A 17,202-nucleotide genomic window follows, 5' to 3' on the forward strand; every position below is an offset into this window, starting at 1 on the left:
TCTTCATGAGTCAGCTTCTGAGAAGAAGATTTGAAACTTGACCAAAGACTGAAACTATCTGACTGACCAAAGGTAGCAACCCAAATTTTTGCAGCTGGTTTGGAAAAAAAAGCAAGCTACTTGACAGCTGACTGGAGAAGCATTTCCATATGCACTATTAAGCAATACTGCAAGAAACAGAAACTGCAAAAAGATGCATACGCAAACTCAGAATCAACACCGACATCACGTAATTGCTATTGCAACTATGTCCTCAGTTAATCAGAGCCGAGTGACCACCCCTGTGCCTACAAAAAGCAGCCTGGGAGCACTAGCGACCAGGAGCACTGCGAACGGAGCGGGCAAACAGGACGTGGCGTGGCAGTTTGCGCAGAAGGGCGTAGTCACCCTACCAGCTCAAGAGGTGAGTTCAATTGGTGGTCAACACCCTCTCAGAAGAAGCTCAGCTATGGTATCCCCCTGGCAGAAAGCCATGTCCTCTGCATTTGCCAGAATGGATGTGGCAACCCAGAGTTCCCACAAAAACATGCGTCCAGCCAGGTCTCAGGCTGCAGAGTGCCAGAGCCTTTTGCTGGTAACAGATGGCAGCAGTGAGAACAGCTGTGTGAGGTGCGACCAGGTGGAGGATCTGCTCAGCCTGGTGGCAGAGCTACAAGAGGAAATAGGTTGAGGAGCACCAGGGAGTCTGTGAGAGACTGGTGGAACCATGCTCTGCCCTCCCCAAGACAGAGATTGCCACCAGAAAAAAAACCAAGATCAAGGGGATCCCGTACGCTCCCCCTGCCAGGTTGAAGGCAGTAGTTTAAAGGAAAGAAGTGAGTGGAGGCAAGTCCACACTTGGGCCATGGCAGTCAGGTGAAGTCCCTGGGGACTGGAAAAAGGGAAACATTGCACCCATTTTTAAAAATGGTAAAAAGGAGGACCCTGGGAAATACCGACCTGTCAGCCTCACCTCTGTGCTTGGGAAGATCATGGAACAGATCCTCCTAGGAGCTAAGATAAGGCACATGAAGGACAGGGAGGTGATTAGAGACAGCCAGCATGGCTTCACCAAGGGCAAGTCCTGCCTGACCAGCCTAATGACCTTCTATGATGGAGTGACTACATCAGTGGACAAGGGAAGAGCTACAGGTGTCATCTATCTGGACTTAAGCCTTTGACACAGTCCCCCACGACATCCTTCTCTCTAAATTGGAGAGATGGATTTGATGGGTGGACTGTTTGGTGGATGAGGCGTTGGTTGGATGGTCGCATCCAGAGGGTAGTGGTCAACGGCTCAATGTCCAGATGGAGATCAGTGACAAGCGGTGTCCCTTAGGGGTCCAAACTGGGACCACTGCAGTTTAATACCTTCATCATTGACACAGCGGGATCAAGTGCACCCTCAGCAAGTTTGCACGACACCAAGCTGAGTGGTGTGGCTGACACACCCGAGGGACAGCATGCCACCTAGAAGGACCTGGACAAGCTTGAGAAGCGAGCCTCTGTGAACCTCATGAGGTTCAACAAGGCCAAGTGCAGGGTCCTACACCTGGGTCAGGGCAACCCCTGGTATCCATACAGGCTGGGGGATGAAGGGATTGAGAGTAGCCCTGTGGAGAAGGACTTGGGGGTACTGATAGACGAAAAGCTGGACATGAGCCGACAACGTGCACTCGCAGCCCAGAAAGCCAACTGTATCCCAAGCTGCATCAAAAGCAGCGTGGCGAGCAGGTCGAGGGAGGTGATTCTGCCCCTCTCCTCTGCTCTGGTGAAACCCCACCTGGAGTCCTGCGTCCAGCTCTGAGGTCCCCAGCACAGGAAAGACCTGTTGAAGCAGGTCCAGAGGAGGGCCACAAGCATGACCAGAGGGCTGGAATACCTCCTCAATGAAGACAGGCTGAGAGAGTTGGGGTTGTTCAGCCTGGAGAAGAAAAGCCGCTGGGGAGACCTTACTGCAGCCTTTCAGTACTTAAAGAGGGCTTATAAGAAAGATGGGGACAAACTCTTTAGCAGGGCCTGTTGCGATAGGACAGGGGGTTTTCAACTAAAAGACGGTAGATTTAGAATAGCCATAAGGAAGAAATTTTTTACAATGAGGGTGGTAAAACACTGGAACAGATTGCCCAGAGAAGTTGTAGATGCCCCATCCCTGGAAACATTCAAGGTCAGGTTGGTCGGGGCTCTGAGCAACCTGATCGAGTTGAAGATGTCACCTCTCATTGCAGGGGGGTTGGACTAGATGACCTTTAAAGGTCCCTTCAAACCCAAACCATTCTATGATTCTACCATTCTGCGACATTCTCCCACATTTGCAAACAGCAGGGCTGCACTGCTATCAGACACGCACCTGCAGACCACACACTCCTAAGAAACTTACTGAGGAAGCAGCAGCAGCCAGAGAAAATTCATTGCTACATGAATTTTCAGAGTAAGCTACCGTAGCTCTGCTACAAACACAAAGACTGCCTGGTGCATTTATACCTGCAAGAGCCATTCTTCCCAGCTGCCCTGCAGAACGTACAGTTTAGCTGCTGTGTTTTTGTTGTACACACTCACTAGTAAGATTTCCATTGAACATCTGTAACCTGCAACGCAGAACTGCTTTCTCCATCACACTTCAAAGAAAGCCAACAAGACAGCACCAGTTACGCTTGCAAGTTCTATTTATTTTGGCATAAGGGACATGCAAGCTGTTCAAACTAACAACTCTTGAAGAGTAAACAATGGTAAGAATGAATCTTATTCTCATGCTTACAGAAATTTTGTGCAACCGAGAGGGAACAGAGTTTCACATATTCTCCGAGGAATTTTGTTCTGGGGTTATATCAGTTTATTTTTGCAGCGTAAGGCTGAAATGCACAAAATACCCATTGAAATTAAAAACAACCCAAGCGAGTTTTAGGTGGGTAATATCCAGCTGTGTTTGTATAGAAACTCTGGGCACTTCCTGATCATGGAGAGAAAGTATTGTCAACACATTCATGAAAGATGGAGAACTCTTCTGCAGATGAGAAGACATGCAGATGCGTGCCACTGAAATTCATTGATTTTAACAGCCCAGTGACTAAATTAAGAGCCCAGAATCCTTCTGCCACCAGTGCAAAGAGACAGGAACCTTCAAAGGCTGATCCATGAGGCCCCTCGTGATTTCCCAGGGTGACCTGAATATAGTGATGTAAAGCTGGGTTCAATTATGTACTTTGAGTCCCATGTCACTTATCCTTTCTTTGTCAATGAAGATTGCTCCCTAGTCCAAGTGTCATCAAGCAGACATCATGAAGTGCCAGGCACACACACAAAAAGAAAAAAAAGACTTTTCAAAGTGCTGTGCTACTTCATTCAACACCTTCTGATTTCATCTTCATCATTGCACTGCAACTTTATCAGTTGGTTTATTCATAATAAGGTAGCTTAGCTACAATACCTTTGAAAAACAGGAAAGACAACCTCCGCTATACATACACATATGTTCTAGAGCATCAGAGTTGAGATGAGACCTTGGCTCAGAACTCAACCTTAAAAGCAGTGATGTAGTTCAACTTAAGCCTACAACTTACCACGTTTTTAAAGTCATCCTCTGCTTCATCAAATTTTCCTTGCTTGAGTAGTAAGTGTCCTCTCTGCAATCTTGCCTGAAATGAAACAAAGTAATTTCTTTTGATTTACAAATTGGAGTTCAGCAAAGTATGAAAATAAGCTTCAGTTTCCTTTAGCAGAAAAAGAAAAAAAAGTTTTATTTTACTGCAGCTAACAAGCTGAAACAGAAATCGTAACACCTATTCTGTGTCTTCTCAATTTGACAATGTTCTTATGAGGCTTCTTTGATGGTAAAGGACCACTCTGCACCAGAACTGAGGGACAAAAAGCAGCCACAGCTTTTATGAGCAGCTGCAACTCATGGAAAGAACTCTTTGAAGAGTTCCATAAAGCAAAGTGAATGTTTACCTTACACCACTTTCCTGATTATAACTGCCCATAGATTTTAAGAAAGTAGCAGAAAAACATAAATAATAAACAATGCCCACATTTAATTCCTTCACTAAACTTTCAGAATAATAGAAGCTATGTAAAAAGACAAGTCAACGATTTAGAAGATTTTGATCTATGATAAGAATATTTTCACACAACAATGAATTTAAGGCTTGCTCCTTCATTGTAAACTATACAGGGCATGCCACTACCCATGGAAAAGGGAGATAAGAGAATCAGATGGAGAGGGCTCCAGCATCAGTCTCCAACTAGTGAGGCAGTCTCCACGTACGGTAAGCAGAAGTGAGCAAGGGGTAAGTAAATCATTAACTTGCAACAATCCCATAGGAAGGCAGTGAGATCAGGACAGTTCCTATGGAGAAGAGATGCCTCAAATCAAATGCTGATTAAGACAGAAGAAAAACAAGAGGCATCTGTGCACACTCTTCCCCTCCTCGCTCTCAGAGGGCATAGCCTTGGTGACTGAGAGAATAACCACAAGTGAGAGAAGGAAAGTGTCTAGCACAAACCCATGAGGAACATGCACTTAACAAAACCACCATTAGTTGTTAGAATAACTGGCTAGACTGTACTTAGCATAGTTGCAAATTCAAGCACATATACCACTGCTATTATTTTACCCTATTTAAAGGCTTCTCAGTGATAATGTATTTTCTATTTCTGTTTGGCAAAATCTGAAAAAAAACAACCTTCTTCAAAGCAGTGGGTTTTTTTACGCTTGAACAATTTGCGACTCCAGTCATACTTACCGATGTGAAGTCCTGCTTTAATTCAACCACTTTACTTAAATCACGAATTGCTGCTTTAGATTTGCCCATGGCTAAGTACACTGTGGCTCTTCTGTAATAAGCAATGTAGTTATCAGAGTCTCCCTCTGCAAGTGAACAAACAGTAATCAGAATACTATCTCAAAGCAACTGAAACTTTGGGTACAGTGAAACTGTAATGACTAAAAATACATTACCTGAGTTTTAAGCCACTGGAAAAAATGGTATTTATCAATAAAACATAACATTTGTAACATTATCTAGAGCAGTATTTTCTACGCAGTTTGGTTATTTAACAATAAATATTACAGAAACACAGTAAATGCCAAATAATTAAAGAGTACCGAGGTTGAAATATGTACATGTTTTTCAGCTTTGTACAGGGAAACAGCCACTACATACTAACCCTTTATCTCCAACTGCAGGCCTACACTTGAAAGCATGTTAATTCATCATTCTCCATCCCAGTCCCTGTCCATCATATCGGATACAAGCAAATAATCCCAAAATGACCAATATGTTAGTTCAATGTCATCACAGACACATAAACCCTTTACACCATCCATTGAAACAGCAGCAACTTCTGTCTTTAATATTCCAATGGGCACCAACACCCCCTCTCAACGGCAAACACACGTGCCTTATCAAAACCTGAAGGCTAACTTCAAGGCCCACACACTCCATATTGTCTGCTGCTCAAACTTCCAAGATCCAGCAATTTTAACACTCTCCAGGCTAGCACATGTAAGTACACCCTTACAGGAGACAAACATCAGCCTCTGAAACCAAGAAGAATTTTCTTAATATTCTTCTCTGTGCAGTATTTCAAAGAAACAGATGACAGGTACTGTGGGCTCACAAGGAAAGGTAACTTAGACCACCCAAACAACCGTACGCAGTGGAAGACAGTAAATGTTGTACTGTGCTATTAAAAAAAAAAACATCAACCCAGAATTTGTAGACAAGAACATCCATATCTGAGGAACAAAACAAGTATTTCTCTTCCTCACCTCATTTGAGGTTAAAAGTGAACTTTAAAATAAATAAATAGCATTACCAAAAATCTTATTGTTGGTAACTGAGCTTCATAGCTGGCCACCTCCATTACCAAAACACTAGTTCAGTTCTCACTGGAAAAGGTATCCGTACTCTTCCTCTACAATGTCTTGGCTGTGGAAATGCCAACATCCAGCACTGAAATTTAATAATAACTCCCATGCTTGTATGCAGGCATTATGGACATCAAGTAAATTCAAACGTTACTACCTTTAAAAAAAAGGAAGTATCAAGTCCTACTGCATACAACTAAATGTTTAGAGTAGGCACAAATCAATAGCTGAAATTAAGGAACTTTATTAATACACAAAGGATGAAAGATAAGAAAGAGCTAACCCAGAAAGCACGTTCCAGCACCAGATGATCTTTCTGACAGTCAGAATATGGTTTTGCCTCAGTTCCCCAGTAACAGTAATGAACAGCAATTGACATTTACCCAGAGAGAAGGCATAAGTCATCAACTTGACGGGACTGAAGAAAGAGTTGAAAATTTAACTGAAGAGAGAGAAAATGGACAATAGTTGTCTTTTATTTTAGATGTTTCCAAAAAAGAAAAATAGGCTGGCTGAGGCAAGACAAAAAGATCTATTTACTTCACAGTCTACAATGATGCAGTACAGGCAAAAAAGGACTAGAGAAATTTCTTCTCCCCTCCTCTACAAACACAGTAGGCAAATCCTGCTTGAAATCTTTTCCAAAATGCAAAATACAAAGACGAAAAAGAAGTCTGATGAAAGTTTAGGTAATCAGGCTCAAGTCAACATCCAACTAAGAATCCCATCAAGGTCACAACGGAGGTGGTCACACCACAGTTCTGCCAGCCGCTTGAGCACTGCTGGCAAAGCAGAGGGCTTCACCCCATGCAGGCACCTCACTGCTCCTCCCACCGCTGCTGCCTTTGCATGGCCACAGACCGAACTGGACTTTTCACCAATGCCAAGTTAAAGCTTGCCAACCAATAATAAAGGAATAAACGACGTTGTAACACTAACTCTGCTCAGACCCCACAGGAATGCTTTGGCAGAGACACACAAAGCAAAAGGAGTAACAGACCACCTCTTGGTGGAAAGAGGAACTTCCATAGCACTGAAAAAGAGGAAGACACCCCCTCCACTCTCTTTATATAAGGGAAGTTTGTCTTGGAGATCTCATAGAAAACATTAATAGCTCAGAGTCAGCAGATATTTCATTTACATATCACTATTAGACAAAGGCATAAATAGAAAAGTCTCAATAGTATGACTCATTGCTGTGAAACACCTTGGTATTATTCTTCTCACAGAGAAAATGATGCACTTGTACACATTATAACAAAGTCCAACAACTTAAAAAAATAAAAGAAATGCATGCAACTGAGAAATCGTAGCGTTAATGGACACTGCTCTTTACTGGTGCTGTCTGTCTCTACATTTCAATTCAAGGATTTTAACCAGCAAAGTTGCTTTAAAATTTATACACGCAAACATTTAACTCCTCACTTTGTTGAAAATGCAGATCACCAAAACAAGAACTCACTGACTAGCTGAGTATAAGAGAGGGACAGTTAATATACTGAACTGGTAGTGAAAAGTATCTCAAACTTGTAGCATCGGTTTCACTGAGATATCCCCGACTTCATGATTTAATTTAGAAAAAAAAAAAGAAGAGACTATTTGAAATGTTGAATTTTTTACAGTGCTGGAGAGAAGAAAGCATGGATAAACTCAACCTTTCAAAGACATACTTCGAAAAACTTCATAAAGATAAAACCTAATCTTGATAGGATTAGATACAGGGAATACCTCATCAAGCAATACCACAGTCATTTATAATTGCTTCCATACAGCTAGCTTGCAGAATAGCAGTGACTTAGTCTTCATGTATAACGTAGTTAATTTAACAGTTTCTTTTATCAAAACCAAAGCATAAATATTCTACTGCATCTCTGTTGGCTCCCACCCAAACTGCTGCATAAAGGTGCCCCAACTTCTATGACTCATGGAATGCAATTTGCAAGAATGCAGGATACTTAATGAAGCAAACAGTAGGGGGAAAAAACTCACCCAAAGGTACTTCAGTGCAAGAGTCACCTTCCCGAGATACATACCTATAGCTGCATGAAAGTGAGACAAAGCATCTGCTAGCTGTCCAGCAGCCAATAACTTCTTTCCCATTTCAAGTTGTTTTTCTACTTCTGCATTTATTCCACAATCAGCTCCTTAAAGGAAAACAAAGAGATCAAGGTTTTGAATGACCAGTTTGATTATACCAAATGCGTACAGTGATAACACATGTAACAGTTATTGACGTAGAGGCAGAAGTCACGCCTTCCCATACTAAAACAACCTGCAGCCTAATAAGCACGTAGCATGCCTTCCCTGCCCCAAAAAGGATGTAGAAGTAAATAGATAAATGCTGTAAAGCACCGCATTGTGAGTAAGCGCCAAATATGCATTTCTATTCCTGTCTATACATTGAGTAACATACTTTTGCACGTCAAGCTTTATACATCAACTACAAAAACAGTTTGACAAAATGCATTTCTGTGTGGGCTTTCAATTTAAAAAGAATGTGGAAAAACACTCATAACGCACATATAGCAAATACAAAAAGGCTTTAAGTTAAATTACATGACCCTAATGATAACTTAGGACTCAACTGAGAACTGTTAGCTACTGAAGAGACTGGCTTCTCATCTACTGCGCTTTTGTCTCATCTTTATTGTTTCCAAGGCAAACTGTTTCCAGGGCACAATTTTTGATATAAGCAATTAAAATTCTCACTCCCTTTTCATTTAACCAGTAGCATGAAAATCATATTAAAGTGGTATGCGTTTGAAGTGCCAGTTTTAAAGCTAATAAATTGCTGCTGCTCAACCAACAGGGAAAGACTATTGTTGAGAAGCGAGCAGCTAAGTGCAATGTACATGCTGCACATACATCAATTCAGCCACACAGGTTTCATTTGTATTGCTTCCAGCATTTGGACAGCCTGGAGCCACGGGCCGAGGCCAGCTGTATGAGATTCAACAAGGCCAAGTGCCGGGTCCTGCACTTGGGTCACAACAACCCCATGCAATGCTACAGGCTGGGGGAGGAGTGGCTGGAGAGCTGCCTGGCTGAAAAGGACCTGGGGGTGTTGGTCAACAGCCAGCTGAACATGAGCCAGCAGTGTGCTGAGGTGGCCAAGAGGGCCAAGGGCATCCTGGCTTGTATCAGGAATAGCGTGGCCAGCAGGACCAGGGAGGTGATAGTGCCCCTGTACTCGGCACTGGTGAGGCCGCACCTCGAGTCCTGTGTTCAGTTTTGGGCCCCTCAATACAAGAAGGACATGGAGGTGCTGGAGCGTGTCCAGAGGAGGGCAACGAAGTTGGTGAAGGGTCTAGAGCACAAGTCTGATGAGGAGCGTCTGAGGGAGCTGGGGTTGTTTAGTCTGGAGAAGAGGAGGCTGAGGGGAGACCTTATTGCTCTCTACAGCTACCTGAAAGGAGGTTGTAGCCAGGTGGGGGTCGGTCTCTTCTCCCAAGTAACAAGGGATAGGATGAGAGGAAATGGCCTCAAGCTGCGCCAGGGGAAGTTTAGGTTGGATATTAGGAAAAACTTCTTCACCGAAAGGTTAGTCAGGCACTGGAACAGGCTGCCCAGGGAAGTGGTTGAGTCCCCATCCCTGGAGGTACTGAAAAGACGGGTAGACGTGGCGCTTAGGGACATGATTTAGTGGTGGACTTGGCAGTGCTACATTAATGGTTGGACTTGATGACCTTAAAGGTCTTTTCCAACCTAAATTCTATGATTCTATTCTTCAAATCAGGACAGAATTTCACTACAACTTACCAGCTTATGATTGTAAAAACTTTCACACTATAAACAGTTTTCTTTTACTAAGAGCATACCCTATACATATATTTAAGCAAACTGATGTATTAAAATCCTGAATAAATACATTACATTAGAAAAAAACGAACTACAATTACTAGGAATCAATTTCTTTCACTCAGGTTTTGTATCAAGCTAATTCAGACAGGCACCTGAATTAATCTTAAATATGAAAATGCAGCAGAACTTTGAAGTCATTGCTTAGAGTCTGAATAAAAATGTTACACTACACAGATTGAATGAAGGTGTATCAAAACTCACACTGAAAGGTGATCAAACAAAGTATTTGTAATGAAAGAACAGTAATTTCTGATCACCAAGTCACATATTAGAGCTAGGAGCTCCAGTACCTGGGATGATAATTTTATTTTCCTTTCCTACTCCTTAATACAGTTCATAATTCTTTTAATTCCACATTATAAGAAAACCATTGTGCTGTCTATACTAAAATGAACAAAATGCCCTCTGTATCCACTGGAAAAAAGCTCTATCTGCTAAAAGATTGATAATAATTCAACAAACTAGAGTCAAGGGCTTCAATTCAACAATTTGCTTTAGAACAATGACCGCAAATTCCTTTTTTTAATTAATGGAAATGACTTTATAAAATAAGCCCCAAATTTACAGTCAGTGATTTTTTTTTTGTTGTTTAAATAGATGAAGTTAGTAGTAATTACTTAGCATATAATCAATTTGGGGATCTTATTAAACAATGCATTTTCAAATCCATTCTAGGTATGTATAGCTCTCAATAAAATATAAATAGCTCCACTGATAGTGGAGAAGCATTTCCTGACAATAATTTTCTCACACACAGTATTCTACTTTAAGGTAGCTTTTATGTGAATGTCCAATTTTCAGAAAAATGGACATCATTCTTTGCCATCTTGCCTCTTCTCTTGGTTAAAGCTCTGATTACTGACTAGTCCAATGTCCTCTAAGATGACAAAGCAAACATTGGAGAAAAAAAAAACAATACAACAACAAAAACAAAACAAAACACAAAACTGGAAAACAAACCCACTACAAGTTTCCCTGGCTTTGGAAGTATACTAGCAACAAATCAGGTATCAAACCATAAACAGACTGAAGTATTTAACATGAGCTAAAACAAACAAAAAATACTTAAGCTTCATCCCTCCTGTCTCTCCCCACACATCAATACCTGAAATCTTTCAAAACTTGTCAGTTTGGAGTGGTATCCTAGAAGCGGGCTGTAATGATGAACCTTCTCTCCACCTAAACACGACATTCAATTTTCACAGTCTCATGCATCTGAAGGAGTGTCCTTGTTTCACATTTAGTCACATCAGGATAGCTCCAAGAATAGATTTTCCACAATAAGATGTACCTATACAATTTGGTGTCTTTCACACACGTTATGTTCAGTACAGTTTTACAGTTATATAATACTTTAGGCAGGAGAGCCATCTTTTTCCTTGAAAATACTGAAGATAATAAATAAAGGAAATGAGAAAGGTGACCATTAATAGTAAATAACAAAAGCAGGAGCAACATGGCTAGAGAAATAAGGCGAACTGTGAAGGACTGTAGGTTCCCTGCAGAACAAGACTAATTATACTAGACGTACATTAAAACTTGGCTCTGCAAGTCGGTGAACATCATGAATTGATGTGGGAATCTCCAGAAGCAACCTATATAGTCACCGTAACCATGACGAAAAGTGACATTTACTATAACTACTCAGGAACACTGTACACTGACCTGATAGTTGGGCTGTTTATTCATATAAATCTATTGCTTATTCGTTTTCTGTCTGCAGGCAAACAATTGCTCTCAATAAACCACCCCACAGTAGACATCTGAAAACTGTTAACATCGGCACAGGAGTCTAGGGACTCAAATTTTGTGTAATCTATTTGGATACCTAGCCACTCCTTGGTCTGAAGAACGAACGTATGGACTCAAGTTCAACCAGAGGGGAAAAAACAAACCAACCCTACAGAGCTCTTTCCAACAGACAGACAGTCATTAGTGAGCTGGATGCCAAGCACCCAGCACTACAGCTGAAGAAGCTTTGTATGCTCCAGCAAGAAACTAAATTTATGCAAGAGATATGCACGCATACTATTTATTTTTAAAAATTCCAAGTATTTTAATTTGAATATTATTTCTAAAGCCTGCCTAATTGTTATCTATTCACCAAGGACTTCAGACAACCACACATGAGAGCCCAAGCTGTCATATCAAGTCAGATATTCTGGATAAATTCAGAGTGTGTAGTCCTGGCACTGATGCAAGAGTGGAAGAGCCAAAAAAAAAAAAAAAAAAAAAACAAACCACCAAATAAACCAAAACAACACAAACCCCCCTCCCCACCAAACAACTCCAAAAAAACCCAAATGAAGAAAAACCCCCAAACTACCCCCAGATAAGAATTGGTACTAACTCTGACAACTCAAAGTCAGTCAATCAGAAGGCAAAGGAAAGATAAGCAGGTGCAGCTAACCTGTTTTTCCAGTTAAATACACTCACTTCAAGTAAATTATAACTTCCTGGTATGATAACTGGTGCTAATACTTGGGTACCTAAGTATACAAACTCCAACCATATCCTCATATAATCAGTCACATCCACAGTGTAAAAAGCCTAAGAAAGCCCTTCAGCTTGAAAACAGTTTCAAGATTTTACATTTGTCCACACACTTCTCTTTTTCCCCTATAGAACTTCCACCTACTTTTTGTTTTGTTTTTTTTTAAATCTTGTCCCCAAGATGGGTAACAGGACTATGAAAATAAACAGAATTAGTACCAACTGCGTACCAGAAACAGAATTGTTTCAAAGACAAAGAAGAAACATGCATGTCTCTCATGCAATTACAATGATCTAAACCTTTTTTTTTTTTTTTTTTTTTTTTTACACATAAAAGAGCTTGATGATTGTCTTGTCACGTGAGTGGGAGATTCTGCTTTTGGGGCATTTTTTGATCAGAATGACCTTGTGTTTAGCGTAGTAAGTCTTAAGTTCACTGTTATTTTTAAACAAGTTTGGGCTTTGCTTTTATGTGTGTTTGCAAGTGTGAAACCCCGAAGTAAGAAGTGGACAAGCAATCAGTTTCAGGAGCAATACAGAAAGGCTCACAAGGAGCCTCAGAGCATCCAGTTCAGCCATATGTAACTTCCATCCATCAAGTTTTTACTCCCTCCATTTGCAAGGGAAGTTGGTAAATATAGCTAAGACTGGGAAACCAAAAAGCCACTCCCCAGCCCCCCCAAGTATCCTTTGCCATTTGAGGCAAGAAAAAAAACCTCCCAAACTCAGGACAGAAACATATGGTGGAGCAGGTGGGGGCGAGAAACACTTTGGGCTAGTGGTCTGAAAATAATGAACTGAGCTCTGTGTACTCAAAGCCCATTTCTTCTTCCCATTATTACATTTCCTTTCTTTAACTACTAGGAAGGGGAGGAGGAAGAGGAACAATACTCCTCTATCCTCCTCAGTCACCTCTTTTTGTTGCGATTAGTGGGGACAAACAGTCATGAAGGATGAATCTTCGCAAGAGGTGATCTGTGTCAAACGAAAGCTTATTCCGCACAAGTTGGAGTATTTAAAGAGGAGGAATTCAGGAAACACAACAGTAAGGGCTGAACTGCAACCTGCCACATCACCAAGTATTTAAAAAGCTTTTTACTGAACTCATTTACCAGCCAGATATAAATTAGTATTCATAGATACTGACTGTAAGATACAAAGTTAACACAGGCCAACTATTTCACTGATTCATGAATCAGATGACACAAGGCAGACTTCTATTATCAAGACAGCAAGAAGCAAATTTAAATGGGAATATGAACACCTTTGAGTTCAAAGACCAGTAATATCGGGGGGGGGGGGGGGGGGGGAAATCCAGACACTTAAATACTGTAACCCCCTTAAATTCCCTAACTACATACTCTGGAAAATGAACTCATGAACTAAGAGGTTAGTAAGTTCAGTAAATAACATCCAGAACCATCAGTTTTCATTCTATTACTGTACATCTTTATTAACTGAAGTTAAGAAAATATACCCCAAATTAGGAAACGTGGGTTTGGTAAGTCCACATAGCCATTAAACCACATACTTGAAATAGGCTGGCAACTCCAAATAAACAATCCTCAGCAGGAGTATCACTGCCACAATCTTAGGGGGGAAAAAAAAAAAAAGTATACTTTGACCACAATTATTATTTTTCCTCTAACACTACCAGAATACACATCCAAAAAAGCCATTCAACACCACAGTATATAGTCTTATACTACGGAGCATCTTTGCCACAGTGTGTTCCTGCTGCCACTTGGCCAGCTGAAGTATTCATTAGCTTCGTACATCAACTGAATTTCTATTGTCAAGCTCAGGTCAGTGTTAAGTCTACAGACTTACTCTGACTATTGACAGCTTCAGTCCTACTTCAGTCTGCCACTGCCATTTAAAGAACGTTCCTCAGGTGAAACCCTGACTACGTGCACAATTGTATAACCAAGTTACACATTTAACAGGAGCGTGTGAATAAAAGTTTGACCATACAGGTGTTGCTGACAGTGTACTCTGGAAGTAAACAGGCCGCACAAAGTGCAGAAAAACTTCTCCGCTGAACTTCAAATACTAGTTATAAAAGGGGGGGGGGGGGGCGGGGAGAAACCACAGCAACAAAACAAAAACATAAACAAGTGCAACACAACTGTCAAAAGCCTCAGCGAATTTGTAGGTCTGGCACTAATAATGGCTGTGGCTGAGGAGGATCACTGCAAGCGCCTTTGAACTTGGGAACTACACAAAATTCATACAGAAGTGAGAAAATCAAGGCCATTGGAGAAGTGGCCAATGCTGTCACGCAGCTGCACTCGAGGACACCGCGACACTTTCAAGACCCCTATCAGCAGGCCGAGGAAAACGAAGCACGCATCAAGCTACCTTAAACGGCGCTGCCAGGAATTTAGATAAAAACAAACAGGTTACGAGCAGTGACGGTGCCCTCGTTACAGACGCTTCGCAACAGCCTGGATGAGGTGGCAGTTCTGCACCTCCTTCCTCACACCCTCTCCAGAGATACTCCCCCCCCCCGCCCCGGACGTCCCGCGGGGGCAGCCCCGCCGCCTTGGCCCCTGGGCCTCCCGCCGGCCCGTCTCAGGCCCGCCGGCTCCCTGCGGGCAGGCAGGCCGCAGCCCCGCCGGGTCCGCTCCGCTCTCCCCCGGCACCTCGGCCCGGCCGCGCCGGCTGCCCCACGGCCCGGGCCGACACCCCAACACCCCCAAGCGGCGCGACCGCCGCCGAGAGCGCGGAAGGAGGGAGGGCGATCGGCCACCCGCTCCCCCCGGCCAGGCACCGCTGCGGGCCCAGCGGCAGCCCCGCCTCAGGCTCGCTCGCCCCGCGCCCCGACGGGCCGCGGAGGGAAGCGGCAGCCCCCACCCCCCACCGCCACACACGCCCGGCCCGGGCCGCAGCTCCCCCTCACAAACCCCAGGCGCGGCCCCCGGCAGCAAGGCCCGCCCCCCCCCCCCCCCCCCCCGGCCCTCACCCTGGTACTGCAGGTCGAAGAGCACGAGCAGGAAGGGCAGCGCGGAGCCCAGGCGGCCGGCGGAGGCCGCGGGAGACACCATCTCCGCCGCCCGGCGACAGCGGCGGCGCCCCGGGCCGACGGCTCCAACTTCTCCGGGGTGGGTCGTGGGCGCCTCGGATTGGCGGACGTGGGAGCGGCGTCAGAGCGCCCGTCCGCGCAACGCGGGGCCCCGCCCGAACCGGGGCGGGGGAGGAAGAGGCGGGGGCGCGGCCCCGCGCCTGCGCGCACGGCGCTTGCGCGAGGGGCCGCCGTGACGGGAGGGGGCGGCGGGCCGCGGGCCTCCAGCGGAACGATAAAGCCCGAGTGTCCCCGGCTGTGTTTTATCTCCTGGCTCTTTGCTCACCCCCTCCCACCGCAGGCCGGCTCCTCCTGGGGCGAGGAGGGCTGTGCTCCGGGCCCGGGGTTAGCCCCTCTGCTCCGTGGGTGCTGGCAGGCCTGCTTGCCCCGGGCCAGCCCGGGGGGTGAAACGGCTAAACGGCTGGCGTCGGGGCTAATGGAGTGAGTTTAACCTTGTCGGTAGGCAGGGCCGCCTTTTGGCCTGTGACGGTTGCTGAATTGTTTGAAATCAGTGTCTCGGGACTACTCGAGTGGTAAAAAAATCAGGCAGCAAGTCACAAGTGAATTGATCCTGGTTCTTGATGGCTGTGCCCCACCTAGCCGTAGCGCGGAGGAAGGCAAGTGCCATTCCGAACCCCCCCGGGACCCAATCCTGTTGTCCACTGAGCGCAAAGCCAAGATAGTCAGCATGGCCTTAACTGTATGCCGACCTCCCGGCGTGCCAAAAAGTGTTAGGGAATTTACCAGACTGCAGAAAAACTGGTGATGGGGCTTTAACAGAGCACAGTATTTTCATGCTAAAAGTTCGTATTGGATCTGTAAACTGAAAGCAAAGCCTACGTAAGATAGCCTGCAATCTAATGCATGTTTTTAGAGACCTCTCTTTTTCATAATGAAAATACAATCTATTCTTAGTTACCACAGAAAAACTAATCTTGTATGTGCCTAGTTGTTCGTTATTTCCAATTTTCTGCCTAGTGGTGTTGGATAAACAATTTGTATTAGGGGCGTATTATATGTTATACCGCATCAATGTAAAAAAAAATAATCTTGTTCTCAGGGGAAATCTGCCAAGAAAGAAAAAATCTTGAGGCTTGAAGTCTGATTTGGCAACCACAGAAATTTCTTTTTTCATTCTGCAGGTACGGTCACATTACCTTTCTCGCCCTGTATGATATAATTTACAAGCTTTCTTGAAAGATCAGACTGAAAAAAAGAAAAGTGATCCCTCTTCAACATTCCATTTGGAAGATGATGCTGCAAAGGTATCACCTTGAAATTTGATCTGCAGAAGATATTCAGAAATAAGAACTTGAAATAATATAAGAAGTGATAGATGTGAAATGAATAATTGATGACATTCTAAAGATGTCAGCACGAGGAAGAACATGACAACTCTGTAGCACTATGGATAAGACAAAATATGAAAGCCCAAAACTGAACTGAGCAGAATGCCATCGCTGTTACAGTAAATGAGTTCCTTTGATTTTCCCTGAGGAAAAAAGTATTAGGCCAGAGCCAGATAAAATGAATATGAAATGAATATGAAAGGGAATTTACACCTCCAATCCTCTCAGATAACTGAAAATAATAGTAAAGATGATGATATTCTTAATGGACTGTTAAGATTAGGAGAAAACAACCTGAAGAAAACTCAGTACCTCATACTGGAATACCAAGCATAGAGATTCAAGCATCAGATCCCTTAAAGCAAGATGAAAGTACTGTGATTAAAGTGTCAAGTATCATTTCGAGTAGATGCTTGACAAGCCCTTGGTCCTTGACCTCAACCCTGACATACCGAGCCAAGGTCAACATTTCAGGCTGACACAGTGATGTGAAGAACAGTGTGTAATGCCAACGCTACAAAATGATCTGCTCCCATAGAAAGCTTTTATCATTGTCACTCTGTGCTAGAAACGCCACCAGGTACACA

At 43.5% G+C, this 17,202-nt stretch overlaps 1 protein-coding gene across 2 annotated transcripts in view; it reads right to left on the reverse strand.

Moving 5' to 3' along the window:
* DNAJC3 (DnaJ heat shock protein family (Hsp40) member C3) overlaps positions 1–15,386 on the reverse strand; it is a 35,937-nt gene extending 20,551 nt beyond the window's left edge. Inside the window, exons 1-5 of one of the 2 annotated variants that reach the window (XM_087759591.1) lie at positions 15,168–15,293; positions 9,255–9,449; positions 7,882–7,992; positions 4,722–4,846; positions 3,540–3,614 (exon numbers count right to left, since the gene is read on the reverse strand). In XM_087759591.1, the coding sequence (XP_087615717.1) occupies positions 3,540–3,614; positions 4,722–4,846; positions 7,882–7,948 (267 nt within the window). In that variant the 5' untranslated portion in view covers positions 7,949–7,992; positions 9,255–9,449; positions 15,168–15,293. Of the gene's footprint in view, positions 1–3,539; positions 3,615–4,721; positions 4,847–7,881; positions 7,993–9,254; positions 9,450–15,167 lie in introns of both variants that reach the window. The other variant, XM_087759590.1, reaches the window with a different exon arrangement.
* Positions 15,387–17,202: the final 1,816 nt, after the last annotated feature.

The sequence above is a fragment of the Nipponia nippon genome, unplaced genomic scaffold, assembly GCF_047370975.1.
Source record: "Nipponia nippon isolate SJK-2023a ecotype South Korea unplaced genomic scaffold, ASM4737097v1 scaffold_2, whole genome shotgun sequence".
Taxonomy (NCBI): Eukaryota; Metazoa; Chordata; class Aves; order Pelecaniformes; family Threskiornithidae; genus Nipponia; species Nipponia nippon.